The sequence below is a fragment of the Mus musculus genome, chromosome 1 (assembly GCF_000001635.26).
Source record: "Mus musculus strain C57BL/6J chromosome 1, GRCm38.p6 C57BL/6J".
Classification (NCBI taxonomy): domain Eukaryota; kingdom Metazoa; phylum Chordata; class Mammalia; order Rodentia; family Muridae; genus Mus; species Mus musculus.
In genome coordinates this window covers 167,078,250-167,106,099 of record NC_000067.6, presented here as the reverse complement: position 1 = coordinate 167,106,099, position 27,850 = coordinate 167,078,250, and the positions used below count along the sequence as shown (strand labels likewise).

The window sequence follows — 27,850 nt, the reverse complement described above, 5'->3', positions numbered from 1 at the left end:
CCAGGATGTGATGAAAGATGATGGCCAATTGGGGCCCCAAGGACCTGGGAGCTCTGAGCTCACTCATCCACCCATCTCCTCAGCTGTGTGGACTTCATCAGAGGCAAGCCTCAACATTCCTCAGAAATGTGGTGGTTGTAGATTAGTGGGTCACATCAGAGGTACTCACACCTGGGAGAAGTGAGGAGAGACAGACTCTCAGGTGTCCTCAAGCCTTAAGAACCAGAAACCCTGGTGGTAGCCCAGCGAGCTGCTTCTCACAGGTTGTCTGGGTAACACTGAAACCGTGTAAAGTATCACTGGGATAACAGCACCCTGTGTAAGAATTTATGGGGGTATTTATATAAGATGGAAATATCTGGGCCCCACTCCAGAAGCTGTGGTTCAGACAGCCAGAGAGGGGCCCAGGGATATCTGTGCCTTGAACTAGGGTGTGGGATGTGTGTGTGTGTGTGTGTGTGTGTGTGTGTGTGTGTGTGTGTGTGTGTATTTGTAAAAATGCAGGGCCACAGGTGGTCACTTCCTCAGCCTAGCAAGCTGCAGGAGCTGATGTCCCTGTGGTAGGGACAATGTTTGGTTCTGACTGGCCAGGAGCTGTTGTCATTGTCATAATGAGGAGCAGGCTGGTCTGCCTCCCAAGTGAACAGGACCTTCCTCTCAGGGATCCATGGCCTGTACTGTGGCAAAGGACTTCACCTGAGAGGGGACAGCCTTTTCCCAAAATAACAGAGTGGTACCAGGGGGTGGGTGTTGGACTTCCGCCCCTTTAAACACCCTTGTAATTTACATGTAAAAATAGAAAGCTCATGAATAATTTGTGAGTCATGAGCAAGCCCCTTCAAAATATAGTCATGAATAAAATATCCAGCTTTGCCTCCTCTGCCAGTGCCGGCCTTTGATGTTTTATTGATGGGTTGCCTGCCCTGAGTGCTGGCAGGCTCCTGGATTAATTCATGCACTCGGCCCCTAACCCCTCCAGGTCAGTGGGTCTGCCCTTACTAACACATAAACACACCGTCCTGCTTTAGACAGTTCAAGAGGCAGGCTCCAGATCCCCTTGGAATGGAAGTATAATTACAGCCTGTGGGAAACCCTGCCTGGACCCATGGTGAGGGCGGGACCTGAGAAGTCTTTGTTTGCAGCCAGGTGAGTGTTTGGAGCAGCCAGAGTGTGTCCCCTGGTCTTATTGCTTCTTAAGAAGCCAGGAATGGAAAGCAGACATTAAGGGGGTGTAAATAACAATCTCCCAGAGCCTGAGGAAGAGCAATGCTCTGGGGACTGCACCTTACCTGAAGGAGCTCTGCCTGTCCCAAGTAGCACTGTGTGCTCCAAAGGCAAAGGCCCCAGGAAGGCTATTAAAGAGATCCCCTAGTGCAGAGGCCCTCTGTATTTGCCTAGGGAGCACATAGGCTCAGACAGTTACTAGAGACCCGATTTATAGGCAGGGCACAGAAGGCTCTCTGTACAGGTACTTGAAAGTGTGTGTGTGTTGGTAGGGTATATGACTGGATGCATGCTTCATTGAAAAAAATAGATATAATTTTAGTACATACATTTGGGAGGTAGAGGCAGATGGAACTCTGAGAGCTTGAGTCCAGCCTGATCTATATAGTAAGACAACTTCCTCCCAATGTGTGTGTGTGTGTGTGTGTGTGTGTGTGTGTGTGTGCATATATACATCCTGGAGAGTTGGTACAGTGGTCAAGGGCATTTGGTATTCTTGCAAAAGATCTGGGTTTCTAGTACCCACATGGTGGCCCTTGAATGCCTGTAATTCCAGTTCCAGGGAACCTGATGCTCTTTTCTGGCCTCTGTGGGCATCAATTAGTTACATACATAAATGTGGAGACTCAAACATATACATAACATAAAAAGAAAGTTTTAAAATTAAGCTCATATGAAGAAAAGTTCCAATGGCTGGAAAGAGACACTGAGGGTCAGACTCCAGTGGGCTGGGTATAGATGTCTTGAATGTAAGAGGCCACGGCTTCCCTAAGAAGGCCTTGGTGGGCTAGCTGGAACAGAAGGGAGTTGAAGGCTTTGAGACTAGCATTCTTAGTGACTCAGATCCTAGGTCATGTCTCAGTTTTGTGGGTGAGGGGAAGGAGACAGAGAGAAGGAGAGGGAGAGAGAGGATATGTAGAGGTTTTATATATATATATAAAGACACGGCCCGTCAGAACCCCAGTGCTATAAGTGTCTGTAACCGTGGCTTTCACTGCAGTTCTGAAGCCTATATCATACCTGGCATGAATGAAAATAGCCCAGAACTATTCCATCCAGGATACAGCAGAGCAGCTAAAGGTATTAAGGCTGACGAGTAGGATTTTTCTCCATAATTTGAGGACTATGGGCATCCAACACCCACCAAGAGAGCTTTCTTGGGCCTGCTGGAATGGGAGAAGGATTCTGATCTTAGTCATGGAAGGACTCAGAGATGGGGGTTTTCTGTTATCATTTGTATGGCAGGGAAGGTTGGTCACAGCTCTGCAGTGTTTGGGAAGGCTTGTCCAGCCGGAAGTGAGTGCCAGACAGCATGTACAATCTCTGCTGTCCCCTGGACACACACAGGTATCAGCACTCCATCGAATAAAGCCCAGTTTGCTCAGGTCTTGCAGGAATAAGGGGACAGTGTTCTGTTACTACTGCCCTGGGACTACTGCCAAGCCCAACACCACTTTACCTGCAGTTTTACAGGCACCATCCCTGGGCCAGGCTTCACCAAAGGGCAGGAGTTTGAGGTAAGAGAAGAGGGTTTGAACCCTAGAGGTGACTGAATATTAGGGCAGAGTTACACCAAAGTTTCACCTTGGTTGGGCCTTTCAAGGGCTCTGAAGGAGAAGCGGGCAGTGGGCGGGAGAGACGGGGCTGTTTTACACATTTCCCCTCCTAGCATCTGAATTACGTCAATGCACATTAATTCAGGTTTGCTTGTGAGTTTCTTTAAAATTTGCTGCAATTGAAGCGACCGAAGAGAGGCCAAGGGTAAGGGCTAGGCCACGCCTGAATTAAAGCACGACTATAAAGCGCTGGAGATTTCTCATTCCTTTCTTCCGTGGAAACTACTCTGCCAGTTTCCTGTTCTCGCCAAAGAGTTTCTTGGTGCCCAGTGTCTCTAGACTGCTCTCAGCTCTACAAAGCTCGTTCACGATACCCAGACCTCACAACATCCCTTTTTGTCCCTTGACTTCCCGATCTTTGTCTCTACAGGAGATGGTCTGGAAGACAACTCTACTAAAGGAGCCGAAGACTGACTCGCACCGGCTGCCACTGCTGCTTCCTGCCTGAGTCTTCTTCATGAAATACAGCCGACTCAAGGAGAGCCGCTGTCAGCTGACCCACCCTGACAAGCAGCAACCAATCAGAAAGCTTTTCCCAGAAAACAGAGCAGCCAACTCAAGTGAGAACACAAGGAAACCAAAGCTGGGTGGGACTTGTGGCCCACGGATGGAGTGAATCCACAAAGGACCTGGGGCTTAAGAGGAGAGTGGAATGGGTTCTTGGAGGAAAGAGTAGAAACTGAAACAAAGTAGCTTACAAGACGGGGTGACACAGGTGAGCAGCTCGGTCCCTTAGAAGTTTCCAGCTGGAAGCTTGCCTTCCAATAATGGTACTTCTATTATGAATTACTCCTTATTTGAGCAAATGTCTGTCGTAACTGGGGGAGGAAGGCTGTCTTAATAGAATAACAGTATGACTTCCTTGCTGTGTCTGTTGCTAACCCATGTTGCCATCGCCATTCTCACAGAACGAGAAGGATTGTTTTATTAAGCGAGTGTCGCAGGGCTAGAGGAGTGTCTGCAGGAAGTCATTCGCAAGCAGCGCTCTGCGGTTTGAAGGAGAGCCAAGTGCTTTGGAGGAAAAGTTAAGCAAGATGTTAGGGATGAGAGTAGAGTTACAGTTTTATTGGGGAGTGATCTGGGCAAGTCTCATTGAGAAGGTAACACTGACCAAAGGCTCAGAGATGGGGAAGTGAGCCATGCTGAGGTTTGTCTATGAAACCAGGCAAAAATGACTACGTGGTCACCATTTCTTACCTGCAGGGAGTGAATTGTAAGACCTGTAGATGTTCCACAATTTGGTTTGTACTTAAACCTGTACACAGTCTCCATTTCACATGTATGCACACATAAATACATAATTCATACATACAAGCATGCGCACATACATACATGCATACTGATGAAGTCTAACATATATCAGGAACAGTAAAGAATCAACAATAATCAGTTTTAAAGCAGAACAATTAAAACAGCAAGTGATAATACAGGCTATTTAAACCTTACTAATTATTTCCAGAATGTTTTTATTTGGCATTTAAAAACATATCTGAGTGCTAATAATCATAACCTTTGAAAGCAAAAATAGTGAATAAGGGGGCAGGGCTACTGTATCCCCCACTTCTGTATGATAGTCATAAGGAAAGTAAGTAAGTTCCATGCATATGGAACAAGATGGCCTGCCAGGATATTGATAAAAAACAAACAAACAAAACAAAAACAAAAGTTGCTTAGTAACTAACGACGTTCCTGTTCCCAGTTTTGAACTTGATGCCCTAACTAACATGTGTGAGCAATGTGAGCATTCCTAGCCTGTGTGTGTGGGGCGGGGCACAGATGACACGCTTCCTCCTGCTTGGGGAGATGTTGTTCAACAGGGGTAGGGCAGCCACCAGGAGGACCTCTGGAAAAGCACAAGCCTGCTTGCTCCCTTCCTGAAGGTGAAGGCTAGTGGGACATTCAGATGGGGGTGGGGGGGGAGTCTTGGCTGTATTTTGAAATGCTCCTCTCACTGGCACATTCCAGACCTCTCTCCAGTCCCCCTCCCCACTTGATCAAGGAGATCTGGCTAGAGTCCCCGTACATGCTCTTCTGGAGAACATTCCATAGCTGGGTCCTGTCAAGATGCAAAAGGAAGCCGTGAGGTAGAAGCAAACTGAAGCCACTGGGGAAGACAAACCCGGAAGGAAGAATGGCAGATGGGGCTTCCAATGCCCGCGGCTCTCCACCATGGAAAGGCAGTCAAGTAAAGCGAGCCTGTCTTAACTGCCCCTTGCCAGAAACTTACTAAAGAAAGACACCTGTCACTGATAAATCCAGTGGAAGTGGCACCCTCAGTACTTCAGAGCATACAGGCTCAGGACTACATAGCACCCCAAGTGCAGTAGAAGGGCGGGTATGTCACATCCAAGTAGGCTGCCCCTGTGTTAGCTAGTGTGCTTGGACAGGATCAAAGCCCTATGGGGAAGGGAACCATGGTGATTCTCTTTGGAGTGAGAGATGGGTTTTGGAGGAGTGGGTGTGAGATACAGTTATAAGGTACTTTCTGGGGTCCCTGAGAAGACATGCTGCTAGGTCTGTGCATACAAGAATGGGGTCTAGTTGGGGAGCTCCTCATTGTTGATCCAGTGCATTTGTTCTGCTGCATCTACCTCATGCCAGGGCTAATTCTAGCCCATAGGTCTTAGTGCAGAGCCATATTCTGGTGTTAAAGGATTGGTTCAACAGATTTGAAATCCTGTCTATAAGCTTGAGTTATGACACATGTGGACATGAGACACTCACAGGAGGTAAAAAGGCTCATTGTGGGCTTGTCCAGGAGATAACAAAGAATGAGAAATCCATGTTTCTCCAAAGAGAGCAAACACCCCAAAGGGAATCTGGGGGGAATGTAAAAAAAAAATCTGGGCCAGCAGAAGGAGAAGATGGTTTGTTTTTCTCTTTAAATCACCTGGTTAATATTACGCTGAGTATCTTTTTTTCATGAAACTTCTTATCTCGATTAGATGGTTTCTGTTCAAGATTTATATGGAAGTCAAGAGTGTGGTCTGACATGTCGTTGTCATCAGGATTTCAAGCATGATATTGCTACTGACTGACTGTGTGCTCTGCTGTGCGTCAACACTGGAGAGGCTCCGTTTTCCTCTCAGGAAAGCTGATTGGTTCCTCTGTTGTCTTGTAGGGTCATCTGGAAGATGAACTGGGGGCTGTTGAAGCAGTTGGCTCTTAGTGAAGCCTGTGAATGGTCTCTTGCTTGTTGAAGAAAAACAACACAGAATGGTCTGGTTATTGCTGTGGCTTAGATGGACTGTCTCTCAAAGGACAATAAGCTTGGGCCATGGATGGAGGTGCTATTGAGAGATGGTAGAACCGTTAGTGCAGTGGTTCTTACCTATGGGCCTTGACCCCTTTGGCAAATCTCTGTCTCCAAACATATTTACAATCACGATTTGTATCAGCAGCAGAATTACAGTTATGAAGTAACAACAAAAATAATTCTGTGGTTCGGGGAGTCACCGCATTAGGAAGGGTCACAGCATTAGTGAGATTGAGAACCACTGCTTTAGTGTGTGGGGGCTCAGTGCGAGGATGTTAGGTCATTGAGAGGCAAGCCATCGAAGGGATTGGGTCCCCTTCTTCCCCTCCTAACCACCATGAGGGACAGTCTACTATCCCACAGAGCACAACAAATAACTCACACTACCACAGGCCCAAAGCCACAGGTCCTAACAATCATAAGCGAAACCCTCTGGACTCATGTGCCCAAAATAAAACTTCTCTCCTTGTACGGTGATTGTCTCAGGCATTTTATCATAGCAGCAGAGAGCGGGTGAAATAGATAACGATGGCTGAGAAGTGGGTCATTGGTGTGGTTGTATCTGAGATGACATGGGCTTGTGGAAGGGATCCACAAAGGTGCGGAGAAGCAAGCTAGAGAAACTTTGGATCACAGTAAGTATGGGTGAATGAATGGATAGTTCTAACAAGGACTCAGAGGATGCCGGGAGCCAATTGGACATCAAAGGCTGTCCTGTGAAGTTTCCAACAGAGGTAAGGAACTACTGGAGACTATAGGCTGCCTGCTGTGGCAGAGCTTCAGCTGAGTTTTTGCCCATGCTGCGATGTAGAGACTCTTACTTTCCCTGTTGGGCTACTGACATTTCGACTTACAAGGCTTTTTACTCAGCTTCTCTTGTCTGAGAGCCAGAGCCATAGGAAACGCGGTCTGAAATGGGCAATGGAATAAAAGTATTCACCACGTTTATCCTGCAAAGGGTTTGCTTCCCCACTCTGATGACCTAGAAAAAAATCTATTTGCCTTCCTGGCACTTGGAGTGGCTGCTGGTGTGCTTCTGTGTGGTGGCTGTAAGCCAGAGACTGCCCTGTGAGTTTGGAAAGGTCTAAAGGATGGATGTCATGCCAGAATTGGCCTCCCTGGGCACGCGAGGAGTGGCCGTGGATACTTCTGGCCTACTGCTTCTTCTCATCAAAGAGTGACTTTCCCTTTCTCTTGTCAAACAATCTTCGGTGCTGAGATCAAGCCCTTAGACTCTTGTAGTAGCAAATGGCATAGCTGAGTTCTCCCTTTGGCAAGGCTGAGAACTGTTTGCCTAGAATGTGTTTGGCTCTGCCACTTCAGTGGGGGGAATACATTGCGAAATCTCGTAAAAATGCCATTGACTAGAGTTTCATTTATCTTTTCTATGGCCACTGGGTACCACTTTCTCCAAAGAGCTACAAGGTGAAGAAGCATCTACAGGACCTGTCTAGCAGGGTCTCAAGGGCTCGGCACAATGAGCTCTGAGGACCAGAAGCCACCAGCAGCAGCCTAGAGAGAACACTTGAAGACATCGGGAGCTGTCAGCATGTCATCGGCTTGCATAGACCTGAGGTGACTGGTGTGGCTGACCACCGTGGCAAGGAGGATCCCTTGAAATACCAAGCTGATCCTACAGTGGCTGGCAAGGACTTATTTTCTGTTGTGTCTGACTTATTCCTGTTGTGTCCTCATGAAGATGATGTGTTGGGCCCATGGACCATGGTTCTGAAGAAGTCCTACCCCACTGTTCCAGGCCTGTAAGAACAACCCCGGACCCTTGTGTAACTCCCTTCCTCTTCCAAGTAAGTGCTTTCTTCAGCTGTCTACACTACTCATTCCCTTCTTATGACTCTGTTTCATCAACTCAAGGAATCACTCTGCACCATATTGTTTTTAGCCCTCATCAATATACACTTCTCCAGCTCTATTCTCCTTTCCTCTAGAGTCCACCAGCATAGCATCCATTGTTCCAATTTCCTTTAACTTTTCCCCTTTAAGTCCCCCATCCAGATTGCAAGCCCCCGATGAGAGTTTGTCTGCATTCTTCACTCCTGTGCCCTGGTACCCAAAATACTTTCTGCTGCAAGGCATGTAAGGGTCCGTTGTTCACAGAAGAATGATACCCCAGACTCAAATAGTATGCAAAAGCAAGGAGTGTTTTATTCTGTAGAAGTCCAGCATGTGGGAGTCTCTCACTCTGAGATGGAGAGAATCAAGTGAGCTCACAGGCCTGATTTAAAGCACTTTAAGGGATTCCGGAGTAGGTGATCTTTATCTTGCTCCATCTCTAGGGACATTCCATTACCAGGGTGTGGGAGCTGGAACCTGTTGCTGACCCATTGCCCTTGCTTCAGGCCAGGTAACAGGGCAGCTTCTGATGGCAGGACAGTTTTCTGACTATCTGCCTGAAGCCTGGGTTTTTTTTTTCTAGTAACTAACTTGCCTGGGCTTGCCTGGATTTGCCAAGTTCTTCGGCCTAGTCTCTCAAACTGCTGAGTTGAAGCCTGCCATGGAGTCAGCTTGTCCAAGGTAGATATGTCTCACACTTACTTTGGATAAAGAGAACAGTTTTTCCTTCGTTTCTAGGACCAAATGAGGAACATAGGCCCATTCTGTGTGTTTGCTGACACATGCTAGGTTGTGGTTATACATCAAGGGAGACTAGCTAGGAAATCATCTGCCTGGCATCCAGGACTCTAAGATTCCCTGGACTTTAAGGCCCATGGTCCTTCCTCAGGGTATCACATCCCTCAACCAGATGCTAGTCACAGGCTCACCTAGGTGCTGCAGAGCTGAGTGGTGGGGGCACTCTTTTTTTGTTCTCCTGCATAATGGGTGTTTTAGTCAGGATTTTACTGCTGTGAACAGACACCATGACCAAGGCAAGTTATAAGAAACAACATTTAATTGGGGCTGGCTTACAGGTTCTGAGGTTTAGTCTATTATCATCAAGGTGGGAGCATGGCAGCATCCAGGCAGAGCTGAGAGTTCTATGTCTTCATCCAAAGGCTGCTAGTAGAAGACTGAATTCCAGGCAACTAGGGTAAGGATCTTAAGCCCACACCCACAGTGACACACCTACTCCAACCAGGTCGCACCTATTCCAACAAGGCCACACCTCCAAATGGTGTCACTCCCTGACCCAAGAATATACAAACCATCACAATGGGTGCCTGCTGATGTTTTTGAATGGAATATCCCTGGTGCTTTTGAATGGTTGCATCCCTCTCCTGTGTACTCTCTGAGAGCTATTTCACTATATGTGGTGGTATTTTCCTAGAACAATAAAGTAACAAGGTGCTAATGAGCAGCAAGAAGGCACTTGGTTGGCAGGACAGAGAGAGGCAGGAGCAGCCTGCACGCTTCATGAGCACCCCCCTCTTTTTCTTTCCTCTTGGCCCCTCGAACTCAGGCTGTCTGGTTACTGAATGGTTCTCCTCCCCCCTCCCCCCTAAGACTGCTGTCACTTAGGAATGATCTTGATTCTACTTCTGTCAACTCTAAGACTTCCCCAGTCTTTTGGGAAAATGAGGATTGTGCTTCCGGAGCATTCCCAGGACTAAACTGTGACGGGCTAGACTGAGGAGCTGGGATGAGGACCTTCCACAAGATGCATTTCGTTGTAGATGGCACAAGCCAGCCTGGAGTTTCTTTAAAATCAACCATCCTAGAACTGTCTTGTTACACCCAGATATCCTGGAGGCCTGATCCAGCTTCAGCACCCACTGTCCATGGCAGAAAGAGCCTTAGTTTTCTGGGAGTCTGAAGATAGGAAGGAGCTCAAGTGGAGCTGGACCCCTCTTTGAGCAAGCAGGCATGTAGATGAACTTGAGAATCTATTGACTGTGACGTGGGTTATTTATTACTCCATGTATCTTCAGTGGTATTTATGGGTGGTTTCGGGAAGGGACACAGACATTGGGAATCTCACATCCACAACGAGACACCATTTATTACACATCAGTTTTTAATACCTTTCAGTTTAGAAGAAAGAATCAGTGTTGAGCCAGACATTCTCAGGACCAACTCTGCCTTCTCTGTTTGTCTGTCTTATGGGCTTTCCATTATGAGTGGGAGGAGGATGTAAGGAAGTGGGCAACTCAGATTCTCCCCCAGGAACCATTTTCTTTATCCTCTCAAAACCTTACCAAAAGCTACCAACAGTTTCACTGGGAGCCCATTTCTCTGGGCCTTTCCAAAGCAATAGAAAACAACATAGACAATCTCCCCAGGGAGAGTAATTGCTACAGCACACTTGTGGGCAGACATAAGGAGATAAGGAGAAATCCTGAAATTGGGAGCAAAAGAGCTTAAACTACATTTTCTTTTAGGCTGGGACATGAATTTTCAGTTCGGAGATTCCGGTCACCATGACTTTTAGCATCTCTTACTCCCTGTTTGCTTGCTCCTGGAGCTGCCCATCTTCTACCTCTTACTTTCTCTGTCCTGGAGATGTTCTCTAACTGAAAAGGAAACTCATCCACTATTTTCATTTACATCATTGTCTTCTGTGTGTTTGCTTTCTAATTTCTCTTGGAATCATGAGCAGGAGAGACTCAAGAAAAGCAGTGTAGACACTTGCGTCCATCCCCACTCTGGCAGGATGATGGTGAGGTAGGCTTTCCTCATTGTAGAGTCCCATGTGCTGACTTTGGGGAGAGAGGGCCAGCAACATTTGGCAGCACTGTGAGGATGAGATTTACTTTCATTTTTCTGTGTGTTGTCTGTATGTATTCTCTCTCTCTCTCTCTCTCTCTCTCTCTCTCTCTCTCTCTCTCTCCCTCTCTCTCCCTCTCTCTCTTGCTCTCTCTCTCCCTCTCTCTCTCTCTCTGATTATAATGTAGTTTTTCGAAGGCTACAATATCTCTCTCCAAGAAGCTAGCTCAATTTCAGGACCCTGTCAGAAAGTAGAATTGGTTTTTCTTCTTAGAATTTGTTTCTTCTGAGCCTGCCCAGATGCAGGGCGGTCTGATTTAACAGCTTAGATGATGGCCTCGTTGCCAGCTGCCTCCAGCATAGATGACTCCAGCGGCAAAGAGGAAGCAGGGTTCTGCAGAAATCCAGCACGTTCCACTGGGTACGCTCAGCCACACTTACTTTTCATGGAGCAGTCTCACGTGAATGTGAATGTTCTTTTCTTCACTCTTGGGTGCTGTGAAAAGAGCTCAGAGACTCACATAAGGCCACGCGTTGGCGCTTCCTCCATATATTTAGGGCAATTATGCACACACTTTTAGAAAACACCTTGGGAGTGGGCTTCCTTTGAATCCATGTGAATCAGATAATTAGTTTACAGACAGAAAATATATACTGTTTTAATTTTTTCAGCTCGACTAAGGGTTGCTTTGGGAATTGTGTGTAGCATGTTATAAAAACAGCTCCCTTTAATTATATTTATTTACTTAATGAATCACACAGACAGTAGGTTAAGTGGCATTTTGAGACAGCCTACAGAGCTGCCCTCAAACCTCATATTTGTTCTGTTTTTATAGTTTATATTGGAATTTCATATCTTATCTTATGTTTGCAGGGAGCCCATCAATGTTTTATACACCTAGTAAGAAGCCATTCTGGGTCTCAATTTTAGAATGTTGAGATATCACTCCACCCACTGAGCTAAATGCCTAGCCTGGGTCCCAATTATGGAATTGTGTCTTGTTCTTTTTACAACTGCATTGAGAACAATCATATAGTAGAGTCACAACAGCCATACCAAGATCCTTGCTCTAATGTGTGACTTTGTGTGACTTTGACAGAGTCATTTCATCTCTCTCTCTCTCAACTGCAGTAAATGGAGTCTCCATGGGTTGCTGCAATGGTAAGAGACGATGAACTTGTTTCTGCCTTTGTGTAATGTGTAATGTGTAATGTGTAATGTGTAATGTGTAATGGAGCTGAGGCGTCTATGTAATATGATACCCATGCCTGCAGAAATTAAGGGGGGGGGAGGGAAACCTGAGGAAGTTAGCATCATTCTTAGTAGTAAGTTTATTTGACAGCTACTTTTAGTAGAATTCAAACAGAACATCCCAGGTCCTCTCCCTTCCTCTTATATGCTCTTTCTTCCCTTTCCATACTCTCTGGTATATACTTTTGTTAATGTATAGATTTTTTTCCTTCCTACTAGAGAAGAGCTTCTCAGAGTGATAGATTCTATCTGTTTAGAAGGCAGTCCTATAGAAAGGTAGTCCTTCCACTGGGTTGATCACACCAGGAGTCTTTTGTTATGCAAATGTGGGATTCCTTGGAGAAGGTGAGTGGAAGAAAGAGATTAACTTGCCAAGGGAACCTGGGACACCCTGGGAGGCAAAAAAATGAAAGCTTAATTCATCTTCCCAAAGTTTAAAGTTGGTCTGGACGTTAGAGTCTTCCAGGGGTCCTGGACTTGGGCTCCAGAGCCTAAGAAATGTGTTGCGGAGAGGGAACCGTTTAAGCTTTTGACTTGATAAAGTTCTAGTTCTGGCTCTCTTAACATCCTTATGCTTTGAGGACAGTGAGTGGCCTAGTGGCATGCTCAGCCAGTGTCCCGGGCAACTCGACTGCCATGAACTTCTGAATCACTGCTTCAGGCAGTGGGTGGGGAAGGTACAGGTGAGAAGGAACTGCTGATGGAGCCCTATGCTCTCTTTCTCTGGGTAGGGTGAAGAGCATAGGGTTCTGGGGAAAATGGTGGTGGGGAAAATGGTAGAGCAACTTCAGAAAAGGAGTCTTTGCTGTGTTTCTGATATGAGAACAAAAAAGAGTCTTGGTAATTAATATGTAATGTACTTTATGTGACCATATTTGTAGCCCAAGATATTTAGGCATGTTATGCTACTTCTGTGTGTTGACTATTCTTTTAGTTCTCAAAGTGTTTTCTTTCAATATGGTAGTTTAGTTTTTTTGAAAATCAGGCACATACTTGCTCTTCTCCCAAGTCATCCCAGAACTCAACATAAAACTTTCCAGCTCTTTTAAAATGGGAAACAAATACTCCTTATATTTTCAGTTTGCCTCAACTGTTGCTACATTTCCCTCACCCTTGCTCTTACAGAAGAGCTTTGTGTACACACATAATACATGCTACAGTGGGCTTGGTAATTGTTGATTGTTTAATATGAATGAACTAGAAAAAGTACAAATGTTTTTTAAATGTTTAAATGTGTGTGTGTGTGTGTGTGTGTGTGTGTGTGTGAGTATGTGTGAGTATGTGTGTGTGTATGTTGCTAGGAATTGATCCATGGTCTTATGCATATCCAGCAAGTATCCTTTCATGGGTGGCTTACTTCAGGTCATGCTTTCTGGTGAGAATGATGCAGGACTCCCTTTTGTAAATTGTTTGTGGAACTGCTTTCTACAGACTTGAGCATGTAATACTTCGTTGACTTGGGAAGATGGGGCTATTTTAGCTTAAGAAGACAAAGCTTAAAAACTATGCCCTCGTCCACTTGAGTTCATGATTTGTGTCTGACAGAGGTGTGGTTAGTGGAAACTATTATCTTTTTCTCTGTATCTGTGTCTTCTATCTATTTTGATGCATGTGGGGGGAGGGAGTGGGAGGGAAGGAGAGAGAGAGAGAAAGAAAGAGAATGAAGTGAATATGAATTAGTGACTCTCAAGCTTCTTAAAATTATGGTCCCTAGAGAAGGGTCATGCCTCTTGTGAAAAATAACCATAATAGATTTGACTGTAAGAGAGAGCAGCTATTAGCTGGATGACACCAGCCAAGTACCAGCCAGCAATGCAGGACTAAAGTTCAGGTGGTGGAAGAGGTAGGAGAATGCCTGATAGAGCTAGGGCTTTTAGTTTCTTCCTAACTATACTGATTTCTCAGAATTCAAGAGCATATAAGGGACTCACTCCCAATTCTGCCCCTACCTACACTTGCTTAGAGGTGATCTGACCTTTTAAAAATTCAGTCTTCTGAGAGAGAAGGTAACGGTGCAGAAACTTAACTGCCTTCAAGAACTCAATCACTTCAAAATAGCTGGTTTTGGGTTAGCTCCTTGGGTGGCAAAGGCCAAGGGATCTCTGAGAAGGAGGGGTAGCAAGGAAGAGCCTCAGCATTGCTGGAATATTTTTCCAATCTTTCACTGAAGCAGAGACTATGATAGTGATGTGGGCTGATGCTATGTTCCTCTCTCCCAATTTATATACTTAAATCCTAATCCCTAAGGTGATGATGTCAGAGGTGGGGCATTGAGGGGTGACTGGGTCATGAGAATAAAGTACTTGTAATCTGAATTAGTGCCCTTATGAAGAGGCCTGAAGGAGCCTATTCACTCTTCTATTATATGTGAACACAGGAGGAGGCAGTCCATGGACCAGCAAGGGGGTCCTTAACAGCCCTTAAGTGTGCAGGGAACTTGATATTGGATTTTTCAAACTTTAGGTTTTTGAGAAATAAATGTTGTTTCTGTATAAGCCACCTTGTTAGGGACATTTTGTTATGGCAGTCTCAGCAGATGAAGACCAATAGTGTACCATCAGGGAGAAGGGGGAATTTCTTTCTTTTCCTTGCTCAGAATAGTCTGTTTCTTTCTCACTGCAAAATTGCCCACTGAATGGAACCTGGTTGTAGTATGTGGCCTTCATTGGCAGAGTTTTCTTAAATATGCAGGACTCGATTTTTGTGCCTGGCCTCTGCACACCCCAGAGCTTCTATGCACCTATAGCTTTCCCTTGCTCTTTGTGAAAAATCAAGTACTAAATAATAAACAAAAGGTTTTATTTTATTTATGAGTATGTGTATCTCCCTCCCAATTTCCTTCCCCCCACCTCCCCGTGCATGTGGGTGTATGCATATGTGTCTACATAAATGACAGAGCTAGTGGGCGCTACAGGTAGCTATGGACCGACCACCTGACATAGGTGCTGGGAAATGAACTCTGGTCCCCTTGAAAAGTAGTAGCAAGTTCTCTTAACCCCTGAGCCATCTCTCCGGTCCCAGAATCCCAGACCTCCTCGGTACTAAATCTTTTAAGAACCAAATTAAAGAGAAAATATACTTGATTATCATTGTTGAATACATACTGTATTTAACTTTTTTTTTTTAATCCCAGAGAAGTGAAATGCAACATCCATTGAGTTTATGTAACATCCAAAGACTGACGACTCGGAATTTCCTAATTAAAGTCATTTTTAAGGCACTCTGCAGAGCCGGCTTTCACCTCTTCCTTTGTGGCGTTATTCTTCAAACTGTAGCAGAATACCTGGCTTCTCTGTCTTCAGTGACATACGTACATGCTCATGCTCTTAGCCTCCACTTCTGTCCTTCACAACACCGAAAACAACACAAGTCCAAGGGTGTGGGGAAATACATTTAGGGGGAAGCAAGGGAAGAGCAAAGGACATTTACACATAAGTTAACTGATAGGCCAGTAGCCGAAAAGAGAAGGAGCAGGAAGGAAATGGAACAGGGTGGGGTAGACCAGATGGCTGGTGGCCGGTGAAAAAATAGGCTGCATTTCCCAATGAGGTTTGAATTAATTTAGCTGGTTCATTTCTAATTTATTTTTATGTTTAAAGATAGGGCCAATGCAAGGGAGGTATTCCAAAATTATGGGATGTAGATGTAGGTAAGTGTGCTTGTTTGTGCTCATGTATGTATGAGCTGACTTTAAAGATGGGTATGGGGAAGAGGAGGCTCTAAAATGCCCTCCTAAGAAAAAAACTAATCTCTCTTACTGGCCCACTTCTGCACCTGAAATTCCCAGCATTCAAGCTACTCCTTCAGATTAAGGCATTGTCTATAGCCCCAATTAAAAGGTAAAGGTCACCCAAGAAGTGTAACACTCAACTCTTTAGCACCCACTGACTGAACTGTTGCCTATCAGAGAGCAGGACCCTGAGAGATGGGACTTGGTGCAGGACAGTCTGATTAATGGGGCAAGAAGGCATGGTGCTATGAATGCAGGAGAAATCTACTTGCTCTGGGAACCTGGTAGATGCTGGAGGTGGAATATGAAAATGAATTCTTTCTATCTTGGGCACTCTCTTGTGAATACAACATATACAGTCTCTAACATGCCCGGCAGTTCTCAGACATTACACCATTCTGTATGAAGCACTACTATGGAATTCACTTGGGTCTTTGAGGAAAGGAGTGAATTGAATCCACTGAGTGAAAGACAGCACAAGTTCTTGATTGTTCTCAAGTAAATGCCAAAACTGTCAGTACACACACACACACACACACACACACACACACACACACACACACACCTTCACTTATATTCATCGTTTGAGAACTTGTCAACATGAGGGTGAGAAGTCTCAGTCATCTATCATCTGTATGCTAGTGGGTTGCTATCAGGTCATTGGGTAAGGGACTGTTTTGGGGACAAGATAACCCTTCCTGTTACCAGGAAATTACCCTCAGGTATTTCATGTTGCTCTGCAGAAACAGCCAACCCTTGGCTTATAAAGACTGGAGTGAGCTTTTCCTTAAGATTGGGATGCAGGACCAGGAATAACCATATCAATCTTTAACCTTTTGGAGGGAGGCATGTGTCATGGGGAGAGTGCAGATGGAAGGTGAATCTGGGCAGGGAACAAGCTTTTGCTTCTAAGAGAGGCAAGTGCAGGCATTGGCTTCTGGTGTGACTCTCAGGACCAGTCACCTCTTTGGGGTCTGTTCATGTTGATGGTGCTTAACGAGGGGAAGATTTCATGAAGAAAGGGGACTGGAGAAATGGGGAGTCCAGAGGAAGCTTGCGAACTAAAGGAGGAAGGGATCTTGGAGGTGGCTGGGGATGAAGAAGACAGTTGAAAAAAAATTTTTTTATCAACTACATTTACAAGTTAGAGTAATCTGGGCAACTAAGAAGATCTCTGCTGCTCAGCCACTCAGAGATTCTGCTATGGGCACATTGAGGTGGAAACCAGGCAGGTGGCTTTAAGCGCCCAACATAGATTCTAATGTGCATCTGGTGTCAAACATTCTGCACCAGAGCAGAAGGAGGAGCCCAGTCTTAGTAGTCAGGCTGGAAATCAGGTGGTTAGTCTTGCATGAGTTTGTGAAGGAGTGGAAGGAAAAACCATGTAAAAGCAAGGGTTGGAAGACTGTTTCTGTCCAGACAGCGGAGCCTGTGCTGGTTTGCGTGGTTATACAGCTTACACCTAGCTGGTAGATTCTGATCTTATTTTGGGTTGAAAAATCTGGCTAGGGTAGAAGTATTTGGGACTAGGGAGAAGAAATTCCCTCTTTTTTTGTGGCTTCAAAGAGGAATTGTTTACTGTGCTCTGTGGGGGGTGGGGGTGGGGTCCAACAAGACAAATTTGGAGCTGATGTTTGAAAGATGGAAGAAGATTTTCTGATATATAATAAATACAGGTTCCATAAATAAATAAATAAATAGGGGAGTATACTAATAAATAAAACAAACACTAGAACAACATACAGCACTTTTGCCCGGTTGGGGAAGTTCTGCTCTCATTTTACTGATCCTGGCAATATAAATGCTGCTCTTGGTCATCTTGAAGTCACCAAGTCTGTCCATGGTAGGGCAAATAGTTGCCTTCCAAAGACCTTAGAGACACCTCAGGTGATGATTGACATTGGCTATCCACATAGAGAAGAGAGAGGAGAAGGGGAGATATATATTCTCACACCCAAAAATGTGGGGTTGGGTGGCAGGCTTGGGAGCCAGGGCTGGGCTGTGTGTGGGGTCTCTTCAGTCCAGGATGACCAGCCTTGTCCTTGGGAGGCTTCATGTGGAGGGAGGGGATGAGCAGGAGGTCTAGGTGAACTCAATCTTTCCACACACAAAAGGTGCAGCAGGCACAACTTCCAGTTCAATGAAGCTCCCCCATGAGCCAACCAGCTGGCCTGGTTGGACACACGTGTTGGGGATAGGAGGTACTGATCACAGGATAGGAGGGTAGTGAAGAGACTGGCAAGATGGCACTCTTGTTAAATAGGGAGTCAGCTGTCCAGGGCATCAGCTTCTGGAGCCACCAGCCAATGCTCATATCCCTCCTTCTCAGCGTCTTGCCATGTGGTTCTGCTTGCTGGGTGGGCTTGCCTTGTCCTACTAGGAGACCTGCATGTGGACAGGGAAACATGCAAACATTAACCAAGCAGCCAAGGAAACACTGTGTCTTAAAAGCAGATGTTCATAATGCAGGCTTTGTGAGTAGATTTTCAAAGGGATAATAGCTTAAAGTTTGTGCAAAGTTTTGAGTCGCTTCATGTACATTCTTCTATAAAGGATGCCGGTAACTTTCATCTAGTCTTAAAAGATTAAAAACTAAAAACAAAATAAAGGGATTGCAAGTTATTTGTGGGTTCAGTCCATTAGGGGAGCACAAAAGGATCTACAGAAATGGATGGGAACCCATACACTGCTCCTTAGTATTTCAAGCACAGAAGTTTGCAGAAACCAGGCTCATTAGACACATCAGAGCTCTTCGGTATAGCCAGGATTTCTCTCATTGACTCATGCCCACCTTGCTGAAGCCTCCTTCTTGACCATGTGTTTATAGTATTCAATCAAATTTTCTTTAGCAGCTCTTTTTGGGGGGGGCACTTGTGCATACTGCTTTATGTAACAGCTGAAGTCCTAAAGAAGTGGATGAACCCAATTTTAAAAATAAAACAAACACCATTTTTGAATGCATGAAGGAAGTTGTTCTGAGATAAAGCCAAATTGTGGGAACCCTTTTCTTTCCTGAATTTTTGTTTGGGGTGTGTGTGCATGTGTATGTATGAGTGCATGTGTCTACATGTGTATACATGTATGTGCACATAAGTATGAAGGCTGGAGGTCTATATCGGGTGTCTTTCTCAGTAGTTCTACACCTTATTTTTTGAGATAGGATCTCTCTCAGCCTGGAGCTCACTAGTCTAACTAAACTGTCTAGCCAGTAAGCTAGTGAGTGATCTACCTCTCTGCCAGCCTCCTCCATCACTGGGATATAGATGCGTGCTGTCATGCCTGGTTTTTAGGTGGTAGCTGATCTCAAGTTCTTATGATTGTGCTGCAAGCACTTTGCCCAGTGAGCCATCTCTCCAGCCCCCCTGTCTAGATTCTGTGATGCTGGACCTGTTTACAGTATTACCATGGCACATATGTTTTTGTGATTCCACATTAAGTAACATAATTTTGCCTTTTATGATTATATATATGGCTTTAGTTTTAGGAAGAGAAATCCAAAATATTTACGTAGATGGTTAAATAAACCTGTCATGATGCTCTGAAATTAGAAGACAAATCCATTACATATATGAGCAGGGGCTGGTCTAAAATGTGTTTTAGAAAATGTTCCTCTGTGTACCCCGTTCACCAGAATAGCAGCTATGCAATTCTGTAGATGCCAGTTTCCATTTCGGCAGGGATGTGATTAGTCAGAATGGGTCAGAGGTACTGAGTGTGCCACACTCTGCCAGCCCTTGATACATGGCATCGGACAGAAGGACAAACATGGCAAGATAGGGGAGGAGGTTGGGTACAAGGTAAGCACATGTGAGCAGAGGCCTGAGCAGAACTCATAGTGGACTTGATGTTCACAGAGCACACCACACCGATGCTCATGTGCAAAAGTCACATCACATCTTTTATTATTTACCCTTGATATTAGTCCTTATACCACTAGTGTATCTATTCCATTATATGTATATTACCATAGTGATGCTTTGGGTAGCATACATTTTTATATAGAAAACATTTTAACTGTGTGGTTGACCTCTGTCCCTTAGTTTTCCTAAGGCGAGGCACAGGCAGCTCATAGCTCTCTGTGGTGTGCTCTCATAAGCATAAACACTTTGTGGGGTGCATATGGCACTGAGAAGGGGCCTCTTCTTTGTGTCACACAGAAATAAGTGAAGATTAATATAATTCAAAACCAGGCCTCAGAAGCTCAGCTTTCCTGGTCCCACGTTAGCCTGTGTCAATAAACATTATGTTTGGTATGAACAGGGCTGGGTGGAAATACCGACTTTACTAAAGGCAAAAACACAAGACCATTTTTTTTTTTCTGCAGAAAGTTTGTAATTAAACCAATTTAAAGCTGTTTATTTTACTAATAAAATGTGCCCTGTTTCTCTTCTCATGAAAGTGCTCAAGGAAGGAATTCTTTGATTTTGTTAGTGGCTCTTGGGAATAGGAATTTGTGTGTGTGTGTGTGTGTGTGTGTGTGTGTGTGTGTGTGTGTGTGTGTGTGTGTGTGCCTGTTTAAGAAAATCCATGGCATGAGTCAATGAGAGACAGTCCTTAGTTTTCTGGTGTGTGTCCTTGTGTGCATGTTCATGTGTACATGCAAGCATGAAGAGTCAGGTGGGGAAGTGTCTCTGTCTCTGTTCAACTCATATGCATATGCACAGTCTTTCTTTCTCTAATTAATTAGAAGTAATAGCTTCCCGTCGTTTCTGGTGCGTGAGGGAGTGGAGTGAGAAATAATTTAATTGGCTATCTTGCTTTCAAAGCCCAGTTTAATGAAATCGTTCTCAGTCAGAAGTGCATGTATTATCTTTCCTGGCTTTCTTTTTTTTTTAAATTTTTATTTTTTACAAATATCATCTCATTGGATCACATCTGTGTGGAATATTCTAATTGGTTTCTAGGGTGGGGTAAGGGGGGACACAGCAGATGGAGACAATCACTGTGTCTTTCACCTAAGTGCTGGTTACATACTGATGGGGCTGCAGGGTTTCTCTGTGCTTTTCTTTAGAAGAGCATGGTAGAAAAGGTTTGCCCTATCATTTATCTACCCTTAGGGACTAGAGAGGGGCCAGAACAGTTCCTGTAAAAAGGTAGCCTGGTTCATGTACTAGATAGAGAGAGATGACCCTAAACCCTGAGGAAGTCCTGGGCTTCCTCACAATGTATGACCCAGTGGGAGTGAGTGCCTCCTACAGCTTCCTATGAGCACTGTCCCTGAGCGCAAGGGACTCTGTTTTGTCAAGTCTGTAGGACACTCTATAGAAAGGCCTGTTGGAAGAATGAGCTATTTGGAGATATCCCATGAGACCTCCTCTGCTTGGCTCTTCTTGCGTGGAAAGCAGAGAATCAGAGGTAGATGAGAAATGGAGAAGAGAGCAAGGAGGCAAGCCAGGTACTCAGGCCAACACCCAAAAGGCTTACTTTTACAGAAACATGCAAGTGCAGAGACCCAAGAGCGAGCATCTTCTTAAATTTTAAATTCTAGATATCCTGGTGCCTTGCCTGGCTCACCTTTGCCCTAGGCCTATTGAGTGACAAAACATCTTGTCCTTCTTTTTATCTCCTTCTTGCTCAGGTGCTAATGCTGGCCCTTATCCAGCCCCCGATTCAATAATGCTATCATTTAAGTATCTCACAGACCTGTCCACATACCTCAAATGTCATGTGGCACTGGGCCTTGTTATGTGTTCTGGCTCTTTCCCCCACTGTGTGTGTGTGTGTGTGTGTCCTTTCTCTAGGTATTTCTGAACCAGCACTCAGCTGTTTTAAGACTCAACCCACATTTTTTTTTTTAGGAAAGCTAAAGACAAATGTGGGCCTAGAGGCAAAAGAGGCTCTGTGCTTGGCCATGTGGCTCTCTGCCCATATGTCTTGGAAAGAAGATCTGGGTAGGTTCTCTCAGGCCCAGTTGGGAGAAAGGAACAGTTTGAGGCATGGGAAAGGGACTGGGGCAGGCTTAAAGAAAACTATGTAACTGGTCCAAGAGAGACCATAGATAATGGACTCACTACAGGCAATGCAGAGAGGCCATAACCAATCACAGCTCCATCATTGTGAGATAGCCTGGGATGTGTGTGTATGTGCAGTTTAGGGAGAAGTACTTACTTCCTTTCTCTTTTTATCTGCTTCAAGATGACAAATCTGTAAAGAGGCTGTCAAATTTTAAGTTCCTAGCCAAAACTGTAGGGATGGACAGGTCAGTAGAGACCCATGCAAAGGTTTGAATATATGTGTGTGTATGTATGTGTGTATATATATATATATACATATATATACATAACACATACATACATATATATGCATATATTCCCCTCTGTGTCTGCTACATTAGCACAGAATGATGAAAATACCACTGTTATGGGATGATGGATTTTGTGGCTATTTCATCCCAGCAAGTTGTTCTGGGATTTTCCATCTGGCCTTGACACACAGCCACCTGTCCCCTCCTAAAGACCTTGTGAAATTCTAGCTACCTGAAAGACCACATGGTATTCTCCTTTTCATCCTTTTCTGTCTCTGCCTGGGTATAGGCTTCTGTCAGCCGGCTGGCTAATGCTGGGGGAGGCGTGAGATCGCCAACCTTCCCAGATCCTTCATAGAGGATGAATGTGGCTTTGGTTCTCCAAGTTGATGGTGCCCAAGGGTTCACTAACTAGCTCGAGTCCAGAGTGTCTACAGAGCTGACAATGTCTCATGTCAGGCAAGGCTTAGTTGAGACACTCCAGAGCGTTTCAGAGATCGTTCCAATGTCTACTGAGGCTAGTGATGGGCTGTTATAGGAGAGTGTGTGGCTGACCTGGGGACTGATGAGACCACATCTCCCCACAGGAGTTCCTATAAAAGTGCCTGGGAATGGCCAGATAACCTTGGCTGTCACTGAACTGGTAATTCTCTGGAAAGCCTTCTATAGGCAGATGTCCTACCAGGGAAATGGGGACCAGATGTACTCAAGATCTCAAAAGAAATTAATGGCAGTGAGACTCTGCGGTAAAAATATCTGTGTGCTTGCTCACTGGGCTTGTTCACGCAGCTCCTGTTCTATCTAAGGATCATTTAGGCTTAATTATAGAGTTCAGGCATTCATTGGGTTTTTGATTAATTTTCTTTTCAGCCTGGAAAGTGTGTGTGTGTGTGTGTGTGTGTGTGTGTGTGTGTGTGTGTGTGTGTGTGTGTTTTAGGTCTTTGTCTATGTGTGTACGTGTGTGTATGTGTGTGTGTTTATCTCTCTCTTTTTTTTTTTCAACTCAGTTGGGAGCTGACTCTATCAATGTTTAATTGTGCCCTCTGCTCTTAACAAGAACAGTCAATGTGCCAAGAAGGCCTTGGAAAGCCATTGTTTCCACGGCCTCCACCCCATGGGTTGCTCCTGTGTGCGCATTGAGGGACTGCGGGTGGCAGGGCAGTGCTCAGCTGGGACCTCAGCTGTAGGATGCATGCTTCCTGCCTGTCTTTGTACTTGTGGTGTTTAAGGGATTCAGAGACCAGGGGAACAGCTTTCTTACTCCATTAATTACAAATGACAGCCACCTCCCCCACACCACCGTCCCTGACAGGCATTTTTCTGGGCCAACCTCCCTGGGGATTACAAGGTTCTTTGAGGAAGAAAACAGCTTTCAGTCTCTCATTTTTAATGACTCCACTTGGTAGGCAGGGGAGGACTACATGATTGTGCCAGGTGACAGTGACTTGCTTTCCTCCTTTTCTTTCTTCTCTTTTGTGCTAAGGGGTAAACTAAGGGCCAGCATGATACAGAGGCAGAACATGAGGGTTTAAGCCAAAAGGCCCAGTTTGAATCCTGGCTCTTGGCATTTTTCTGTCTGTGTGCCTGTGGATATTCCATTTAACCTCTTTGGTCTTGATTTGCTATTTGTAAAATGGAGACAATAACACCACAACCACCACTGTACGACACTTCTTATAAGATTTCCTGTGGACGAGAAAATGTATGTGCAAGCCTTTTGTAAAATCTTTTATGAAGCATTGCTGTTTTATTTTACTATGCAGAATTGTTTCTTAGACCATGACTTTGGCCTTTGAGGTATTCGTTGGGGGAGTGATGGAGGAGGATCCAAAATGATTCATTGTATGGATGGCAGAAAGGGGACTAGCTTCCAGCCTCCCCTGTCTTGTGGGCCGTAACAAGGACTTGAGGATGTGGTAGGCATGCAGCGGAGAACAAAGATCAAGGGTTCAATATCAAAACAGCTGTCACAGATAGAAAGCAGTCTGAAATAGTCATTGTTTTTGACATTATAACAAAAGGGGTCTGGACCCAATTGTTTTTAATTTCTAGGCTAATTGATTTGTGGGTGAATGACTCCAGGACAATGACAATGTTTCTGGCTGGAAACAAGGGAGGACCCCAGGTCCCAGGTAGTGTGCCTGTATTGTAAGCTGAGATCTGGGAGACTCAGGCCTTTTCGTGGCATGTGCTGATGAGATATGTGATCCTGAATAGATGACCTAATTTAAATGGGCCTCAATTTCCTTGGAGATCATAGACTGGAAGATCTCAAAGGTGACCTCATTTTAGAACTTAAGATCTGGTGGAAGGCTCTTTCAAATACAGGAATTTAAAAACCTTATACCACTAAGAAACCATGTACATAAATGGGATCCAAATATAGTTTGGAGACAACCCAACTAATATCAAAGGCTCATAATGAGCCCCTTTGAAACTGATGTTGTCTGCTGTCAGATCATGCATTCTCAAGGGAATACAGGTTAATCTTCCCACCAGAGACCTCAAGGTTAATTCTGTCCTACAAGAGATCCTTTTTGCTTGACAATGTCCTGACTAAACTAAAAGTCAATGATCCACAGATAGTGAAAAAAGGGGCCATCTCCTTGTAAAACAATGATAATTTTAACATAATTGGCTATTGGGCAATTGAGTGTTCTGGCAGGTTGATTTCAGAAGTGAGAGACCCAACGGTAGGGTTTGCAGAAGAGACACACAACAACGGTAAAGCACATTTGCATAGTTTAGCTTTTAGGAGTCCCTTCTCATATATTTTTTTCCTCAATTTTTATTACCTCATTCTCCAGGAAACTGCCTTGGGGTAATTTATTTTAAAAATCTGAATTGATTCTTTTTAAGGAAGAATAAGTCTAGGTAAGCATACTGCACCTTGCTTTTAACTATAGACAAGGCTTTGAAAAGCTATATTATATGTAAATATAAGTGTGTGAGTCATATCTTAACGTGCTAGGAACATTTAAAGACTGAAACCTTCCATAGAATTTTTAATATAAACTTATTCATCTGTTCTTACAATTTTAGATGTAAAAAAAAATCAGATTTTCTTAAAGTGGGGCTACATGGCTTAGATTCCAAGATCAGCATCCATTGACCCAAATCTCATAAAAATGGCATCTGATTCAATGTGAGGGAGAGACTGCTGCTTCTGATGTTAGCATGGAAAATAAGCAACTTTACTCTTCAATCTGTAGGTCTCTGAGGTCAGCTGCCATTAAAAAGTAGGGAAGCATGGGAAAGCCAAGTTAGGAGCTGACTTATTTCCAGAGTCTTTGCCACTCACCGATGTTACCAATGCACCATTAATGTGTTGCTGTAACTAACTTGCCATCAGTAACTAATCTAGGTGAAAGAAGCCAATGGTTGGAATGTGAAGTTAGTGCTATATTGCTCTGAGTAGCATCCTTTGGGATCAGAGCATGAAGGAAATTAGACTACAGTGCATGGGAAACAAGAGTAATGAGAAAGGTTTGCATTCTCTGTCCCCAAACTCTGGAAGATTTGGAGTCAATGACAGGATTTGTATAATGGCCCTGAACTTGGAAATCTCTCACCTCTGAAATTAGGCTTAAAAAAAATCTACTTACTCAGTATACACCATTGTGAGACTTCTGTAGTCAGTTTACACGAGTTGTTTCTCAACAAGAAAGGATGCACCTCACAATCGGCACCGCTGAGAATAACAGGGGAAGCTCTTCAGTGAGGGTGGGGCGGGGCATGGTGACTTAGGTGGAAAGGGTTGGAAATCTTACCACTGTAAACACTGGAAACTCTTTAAAAAGTTTTGCACTGCTGGACTAAAGGGAAATTGCTTCTCATCTTTATTGGCTGGATCTCAGCAACCCAAGATTGCTTAAGGCTCAGACGTTCACTAAAGAAGTCTGAACATTTCTTATCTACAACTGGACAAGCAGTTGACGTTGAATTTTTGTAAGTATAGCTGAAGTTAACCTATGTGGGCATACAGTGTGTGTACTATTTGTGCTTAAAGGCCATGAATGAATATTCAGGCACTATCGGCAAGACTAGTTGTTATTCTTTCTAAATCCTGGTGTGTGAGCACCCGGGTGTGTGCACAGATGTGTGCCCTTCCTGTGTCTGAACAATTCAGAAACTCAATATTGAGAATGTTGTTCTCATTGGTTGAGACATTCCCTACACCCTACATGAACACGAGGCTTATACATCTTTGTGAATTGAGGGCTGGCGATAAGAATCAGTGGCTGTAAACAAAGTCACAGATTGAGTGACTAAAAACTCAAGAGAGACCCAACACCATAATCACTACAGAAAACAGGAACTGTATATCCAATACCGTAACTAGCAACACTTAGAATGAGCAATCTCTTTGGAAAGAGGCGAGTGAGTGGATGCGAGCAGCCAGTCTCCACTGGGGGCTGCTGACGTCAGCACCTCGGACAGTTCCAAAACAGCTTTTCCCTCAAAGGGCACAACAGAGTTTTGTTTTCTAAGTGTCCCTCTCATTCCAGGGGGTGTGTTGACAATCTGACCACCAGCTAACACTTGTCATTAAACTGTAGTAACACCTTCTTTTCCTCTCTCCCCAGAACCCAGGATCTTTCACCCAATTCCCCAGCACCCTCCAGTCACACAAGGAGACTGTCTTACGAACACCTGGTGTGGATGTTTTCACTCTCGCTTCTAATTGGTTGGGAAGCAGCATCTGCCACAGGCACCGTTTAGTTTCATTTCCATCCCCTGCGTCTCACAGGAAAGAAATGGTCAATAGTTCAAATAAAAGAATCGTCCTGGTCAGCTCCAAAATATGGCTACTTGCACGGTAATCAGAGCAAGTCTATCAAATCAGTGGTTTCTTTATTCCTAAGAGGAAGGGGCTTTTCCTAAGGGTTATGGTTCTACCGCCCAAGGAACAGCTGTACTCATCACAAGTAGCTGCAAAGGCTGGCACACCAAGAGGGTCTGCTTTGGCTCAGAAACTCAGTTTGGCTCCTGCCACCCCTGGTCACCCCACTGCGGGTCTCAGTGGCATGTGTTCCACACACAGTTGGGCAGTCTGCTTTTACTTAGGAGGTATCACAACCAGAGGTGGTCCCCGCTTGGGCCTCCACATGAGGACCTGGGCATCGTTGGCATTGGGCTTCACTAGTGCGTTAGGGGGGATGGGCTCCATCCGGCTCAGGATCCGGGGCTGCTCCTGCTGAGTCCTGCCCACTAGCCGGGCCCGCTGCCCCAACAGCTGAAGAGGGTCCACTTCAATGTCCACTCTCATCCTCCATTTGATGGTCTGCAGTATGATCTTTTCCTTGGTGGTGGTGTTCATGGCCACCAGCCATGTGGTAAAACTTTGGTCCCTCTTGATCCTTGTGAGCAGTGGCACATTGCTGTCACTCACTGGCACTGCCCATGTCACGCTGGGGTAGAAGTTATCATTCATGCTGACGGAGAACCTGGAGATCTTGTTGGTGGGGCCAACCAGGGTCACAGTCTCTGTCGTGTTCCCGTACCATGGGTAGCTCACCCCGTCTGAGTCACTGATGGCTTTTACTCTCCCTTCCCTCAAGTCAGGCAGTTCCCAGCTTGACCTGGAAAAGCAGAAGGGATACACGAGAAAAGAAGAGACTCAATGAAATTTTTATAAGCTGGAGACGTGCCCACCACTTACTAAGACAGTCAAATTGGGCAAAATGGGAAGTTTGGAGGGAGGAGGCAGGTTGGGGTCAAAAGTTCTATGCTGAGTTGTATCAGGATTAAATGAGAGAAGAAAAAAAAACAATCAAAGTGACATTTGAAAAAAAAAGCAATGCCAATGGAAAAGAAGCCCAAGGAGATAGTGGTGAGGCCATGTATAGCTGCCAAATCATTGCGACAA

At 44.8% G+C, this 27,850-nt stretch overlaps 1 protein-coding gene and 1 long non-coding RNA gene across 8 annotated transcripts in view; one reads left to right on the top strand and one right to left on the bottom strand.

Moving 5' to 3' along the window:
- Positions 1 to 1,014: 1,014 nt before the first annotated feature.
- Gm33610 lies at positions 1,015 to 26,648 on the top strand. Of its 4 annotated transcripts, XR_373685.4 has the most exons (6): positions 1,037 to 1,146; positions 3,211 to 3,555; positions 5,962 to 7,901; positions 8,531 to 8,628; positions 11,856 to 11,917; positions 26,568 to 26,648. It is a non-coding gene; the product is annotated as a predicted gene, 33610 (long non-coding RNA). The 4 variants fall into 4 exon arrangements; XR_865715.3 differs by having other exon boundaries at positions 1,015 to 1,146; positions 3,211 to 7,901; positions 11,888 to 11,917; XR_865713.3 differs by having other exon boundaries at positions 1,015 to 1,146; positions 3,211 to 7,901.
- Fam78b (family with sequence similarity 78, member B) overlaps positions 14,798 to 27,850 on the bottom strand; it is a 91,452-nt gene continuing 78,399 nt past the window's right edge. Inside the window, exons 2-3 of one of the 4 annotated variants that reach the window (NM_001160262.1) lie at positions 26,315 to 27,563; positions 14,798 to 18,122 (exon numbers count right to left, since the gene is read on the bottom strand). In NM_001160262.1, coding sequence (NP_001153734.1) covers positions 27,041 to 27,563 — 523 coding nt within the window. In that variant the 3' untranslated portion in view covers positions 14,798 to 18,122; positions 26,315 to 27,040. Of the gene's footprint in view, positions 18,123 to 25,586; positions 27,564 to 27,850 lie in introns of all 4 variants that reach the window. The other 3 variants (NM_175461.4, NM_001160261.1, XM_006496789.2) reach the window with 3 other exon arrangements.